The following is a 5,736-nucleotide window of genomic DNA, read 5'->3' on the forward strand; positions in this document are numbered from 1 at the left end:
CCCAGAAAGAGGCTGTCAGCCCCAGAAAGAGGCTGGCAGGTGTGCCAGGACCAGGGAAGTAGAGGGAGGTGAGGGCCGGGCCAGGACCAGAAGCTGTGCTCCTGGGGCCCAAGAAAGGCACTGAGTTGGTCTGGGTGAGAAGGAACAGGAAGCAGAATTGGTTCCCCAGGTGTCTGGGGCCCCAAGACAACAATGGCACAGGGCCCAAACTAGGGGTATAGAATGGCGGGGGCGGGGGGGATGGAAGGGTGATTGGGACTTAGGGAGTCCCGGCGCGGAGAGCTGCACTATAGACTTACCCCCAAGAGGCCTGAGGATAGTAGTGCAGGCTAGGAGAGTTAGCCGGTGGTGCAGGCCCAGGGAAGTAGAGGGAGGTGAGGGCCGGGCCAGGACCAGAAGCTGTGCTCCTGGGGCCCAAGAAAGGCACTGAGTTGGTCTGGGTGAGAAGGAACAGGAAGCAGAATTGGTTCCCCAGGTGTCTGGGGCCCCAAGACAACAATGGCACAGGGCCCAAACTAGGGGTATAGAATGGCGGGGGCGGGGGGGATGGAAGGGTGATTGGGACTTAGGGAGTCCCGGCGCGGAGAGCTGCACTATAGACTTACCCCCAAGAGGCCTGAGGATAGTAGTGCAGGCTAGGAGAGTTAGCCTGTGGTGCAGGCCCAGGGAAGCAGAGCGAGGTGAGGGCGGGGCCAGGACCAGAAGTGGTGCTCCTGGAGCCCAAGAAAGGGACTGAGTTGGTCTGGGTGAGAAGGATCAGGGAGCAGTATTGGGTCCCCAGGCGTCTGGGGCCCCAAGACTAGGAATGGCGCAGGGCCCAAACTAGGAGTATAGAACGGCGGGAGGGATGGAAGGGTGAATATGTCTTAGGGAGTCCTGGCGCGAGAGTTGAGCTATAGACTTACCCCAAGAGGCCTGAGGATGGTAGTCTAGTCTTGGTCTTTTAAGTAGCACTTGGAAATCCATATGTATTTGACTTATTTTCAGCTGAGACCGAACATTTCTTTCTGCAGTACTAGGGATTAAACCCAGAGTCTTGTGCATGCTAGGCAAGCACTTCACCATGGAGCTACATCCTCAGTAGGACTGGATATTTCTAACATGTCATCTTTGGAAGCCACAAAGATTAAAAGTGTGCACTGCTTATTAAATGTTAGGGATTTCAGTTCTTCACATTTAGATTATTTAATGGTATTTTAGCTGGGGTTCTGTATCTTTATAGATGATGATTTATATAATCGAACAGCTTCTACAAAATACTCAGAACTCTGCCCAGTACTCAGGAGGCAGAGGCAGGCAGATCTCTGAATTCAAGGCCAGCCTGGTCTACATAGTGAGTTCCATGCCAGCTGGGGCTATAGAGAGATCCTGCCTCAAAGAGACAAAAAAAAAAAACAACCAAAAAACCTCAGAACTCTTGGGCGTACACATGTAAAGAATGCACCCCAGCTTCCCTCCCTTCCCCCAATCAGCACTGTCTTCACATATCCTTGGAAACCCTTTGGTAATAGTTGACCACAGCTGCCACCAAGATAAAACTAGTTTCCCCTCTTGGATGTCTACCTGTGACCTGTAGAAATTATAATGATGTTTTTGTTGTTTTATTTGTTATTTATTTAGTGTATGAGTGTGATTGGGCATATGTATGAATGGTACATATGTGGTGATCAGAGAACAACTTTTGGGAGTTGGTTATAGATGCACACCACTGTATTGGGCTTTTTTAAAATGTGGGTTCTGGGGGCTGGAGAGATGGCTCAGTGGTTAAGAGCACTGAGTGCTTTTGTAGAGGACCCGGGTTCCATTCCCAGCACCCACATTGTGGCTACGAACCGATGAACCAGTTCCAGGGGAATCTGAAGCCCTCTTCTGACCTCTGCAGCATTGCACGACATGGATGCACTCAACATACATGCAGGTAATACACTCATACACATAAAAATAATAAAATAGTTTTTTAAAAATGTGGGTTCTAGGATCAGACTTAGGCCATTGGGTTCTGAGGGTCCAACACAGGCCATGAAGCTTGCATGACGAGAGCGTTTACTTGCTGAGCCATCTCCCAGGCTCAGGGGTCTTTTGTTTAATTTATAACTTAATTGAGAGCAGAAAAAATACAATAGCAGTATTTCTGTTATTTATCTCCTAAAATTGACCCAGTGTTTCCATCAAGTTTATTGCTGGAATAGAGGAGGCTGTATTTCTATTCTGTTTATATCTAGTCTTGAGCTCCCTGCCATCTGCCAAACATCAAAATGACATCAGGATCTTTTTTAAGGACAAGTAATTGAACAAATTTGAATGATGGGAACCTGTTTTCGCTTGTAGGCTTTTTATTCCTATGGCTTCAGTTGAAGTTATAGAACTCTGGGGTGGTGATTAAAATGCCGACTCTGATACCTCTTAATCAAAGATTATGTCATGCTGGGTATGGTGACTCAACCTGTAATTCTAGCACTCAGGAAGTTGAGGCAGGAGGATGGGGAGCTACAGGCCAACCTAGACTACTAGGAAGATTTTAAAATACGGTTAAGGAACTTGCTTTATTCTACAGTCCATAGAAAGGACATCATGAACAAAAATAGGAATAGATGGCTCAGTGGTTAATGCACCCACATGGGGAATCCAATGCCCTCTTCTGTCCTCTACAGGCATTGCACAACACGGGTGCACTCACATACATAAAATATACTCATACACATAAAATAATAAAATATTTTTTAAAAATTAAAAATGTCAGATTGTGCAGTTTGAAAGCAAATGCCTCAGAAGTCATGTAATTGTTCCACATTTTCAAGTAGACTGCTAACTTGTTGTTGTTGTTGGGGAGGTATGAAGACCGGGTCTCATGTGCTTCCTTTGTAGCTACAGATGACCTTGAACACCTGATCCTCCTGTCCCTGCCTCCCAAGTGCTGAGATTATAGGTCTGTGTGTCACCACTCCCAGCAGTTAGACTTCTAAATTCTTGTATGTGAATCAGCTCGTAGTGTTCCATCTGCTCTGTTTGGATAAGAAGGTAGGACACATTGCCTAGCTATGTTTTAACCCAGCACTTCTCAGAATTTCTTTTTTTTAATACTTATTTTTATGTGTAATTACCTGCATGTATGTAAGTATACCTGTGTCATGCACTGCCCATGGAGGTCAGAAGGAGGGTGTCAGATTCCCTGGAACTGGAGTTACAGACAGTTGTTAGCCACCATGTGGGTGCTGAGACTCGAACCCAGGTCCTCTGCAAGAGCAGCCAGTGTTCTTAACTGCTGAGCCATTTCTCCAGTCCATTTTGTGTAACCCACACACACACACCCCAGATACTGAAGATTGGATCTAGGGACTTGCACATGCTAGGCAAGTGTTCGACCACTGAGCTATGTCTCCAGCCCCCCTTCTTACTTAAAAAAATTATATTTATTTTTGTGGAGAGTGCATATATGCGCCATGGTATGCAGTTGGAAATCAGACACAGTCTCATCTCACTGAGTTGCCTAGGCTGTCCTTGAACTAGTCCAGTTGGGCCTTGATCTTGATTATCCTCCTACCTTATCCTCCCAAGGAGCTGAGATTGTAGGCCCAGCCACCAAACCCAACTTCAGACTTTAATGTGTACAGGAATGACCAGGGAAATACACTACAGACTCTGATTCACTAAGGCAGGACTAGAGCCAAGATTCTGTAGTTCTAACAAGTTCTTGTACATGCAGTCACTGCAGGACTGTGGACCACACTTGGAGAACAAAGTACTTTCATTTCATCCTCCCATATTTTACTTCTGGCTTTGTTTTCCTTCTAACAAGGTTACAAAGACTTCAGGATTGAGACCAATGGAACCAAAAGATATCAAAGCAGTTCGAGAATTAATCAACAATTACTTGAAGAGATTTCATCTAGCTCCAGTGATGGATGAAGAGGAAGTAGCCCACTGGTTCCTCCCCCGAGAGCACATTATTGACACGTTTGTGGTGGAGGTAAAGATGAACTGCTAAGATATCCTTGAGAATTGTAAAACACTGCCGCCAAGCTTCTTTTGAGAAGTATGGAGCGTGCATTTCTTTGTTCCTCCATGACTCGCTCTTCCACTCACCCTGATAGAGCCACAACTTTTTACATTTCCATTCCTGGATTTGGGCACATTTTTACTACTTACTAGTGGAAAATAGGGATGCTTTTCTGTTGTCTCCTGTGCATTTGCTTTCTCATTTTGAAAGGCTAATGTTGGCCTCATCCTAGGTGACTGCATCCCAGAGTTTAATGTTATTTTGATTTTCACAAAACTGGCTGGATCTGAACTGCCATTTGTTGATAAAGCATAGATTCAGCTCCTTAACTCTTGTTGAAGGGAAGGGAGCAAAAGAATACAAGTAGATACTCTAATTATTAATTAGATAAATTTAATGTCATGTTTTTTCAACCTTGTTTTACAAAGCCTGGAATTGGTTGCTCAAATGATGTCTCACTTAGAAGCTCTGTGGGTTGAAATAGGGTTAAACTGAGAATTTAGTCTGGCAAGCACTTGGAGGAGAATGGAGGGGACCAATTAGAAGTGAATCTTGGGGTCTTCATATCACTTGTTGAACAGAGAAATGTTACTTAGTACTGTTGCTCTGTCTGGGTGTATGGTCATAAGTCAAATACCAATCAGGGCAGTTACAGAGACTGACCCATGGTAAGGATGACTCAAAGAGCTTTTCAGAACAACTGAGCAAACTCTTTCTAAATTTGTATTTCTATAACAATGTGGAAGTGACTTCTTTGTACACAAGTCTAATGGGTTTTGTTTGTTTTGTTTTGTTTTGTTTTGTTGAGACAGGGTCTTACTGTGTACCCCTGGGTGGCCTGGAACTTGCTAAGTAGACCAGGCTGAGCTCCTCCTGCTTCTGCCTCCCTAGTGCTGGGATTAGAGGTGTATACAATCTTGATGTATTTTGTAAGTCTCTCCAGAGCAGTGCCTCATAAACTTTCCAATATCAGGACCATTTCACTCCCTAAAGAATTATTCAGGACCCTACAGAACTTTCACTTTTATCAATAGCTGTTTACCATATTCAAAAATTTACTTTTTAATTTTTTTCTGTGTAACTATGATAAAATAATAGTACATTGGTTGAATGTTACCTAAATAACATATTTTATATGAAAAATAATTTTTCCCAAACCATAAAATTAGTGAAAGAATAACATTTTTTTAAAAAATCGTGGCTCCTTGCTTTTTACTTTAAGAAGTTCATTGTATTGTTTTGATTGAAGTATATGAAAATATTTCACATGAAGTATTGAAGATTTGAGAAGGAACAGATACTTTAACTGCCTTTTCAGATAATTATCTTTTTTTATCCTCAAACTTGCTATGTAGCTCAGACTGGCTTTGAACTCTGGATCCTCTTCCTTATGATGAGATTTACTGGTTTGCACCACACACAGCTCATTTCAGATAATTACAGATTCTCTTATCTGAAGTCGTATCATGAATGTTCTGTTCTCAAGATTAAAGCTCATTGGTCTGGTCTCTTCCCTCTCTCTGTCTTTTGCATGCTAAGTAGATGCTCTACACTGAGCTATGTTTTGTTCTTTGAATCTTTTACCATGTAAGAGTTTGTAACATCATGCATTGGCTACTTAGAAAATATTCAGTGAGTGACACGGGTCTTTCTGATACTGCCATTTTATTATATAATAACAAAAAAATATTCACAGTAAGACCTTTGATATCAGAAGTTTATAACATAGCACGTGGTAG

General features: G+C 43.1%; 1 protein-coding gene across 4 annotated transcripts in view; it reads left to right on the forward strand.

Moving 5' to 3' along the window:
- The window catches only part of Nmt2 (N-myristoyltransferase 2), a 63,665-nt gene that overhangs the window by 52,343 nt on the left and 5,586 nt on the right, over nucleotides 1-5,736 (forward strand). For all 4 annotated transcript variants that reach the window (XM_008834327.3, XM_008834328.3, XM_008834329.3 and 1 more), the window contains one exon: nucleotides 3,797-3,967. In XM_008834327.3, coding sequence (XP_008832549.1) covers nucleotides 3,797-3,967 — 171 coding nt within the window. The remainder of the gene's footprint in view (nucleotides 1-3,796; nucleotides 3,968-5,736) is intronic.

This window comes from Nannospalax galili, unplaced genomic scaffold (assembly GCF_000622305.1).
Source record: "Nannospalax galili isolate Female #2095 unplaced genomic scaffold, S.galili_v1.0 scaffold677, whole genome shotgun sequence".
Lineage (NCBI taxonomy): Eukaryota > Metazoa > Chordata > Mammalia > Rodentia > Spalacidae > Nannospalax > Nannospalax galili.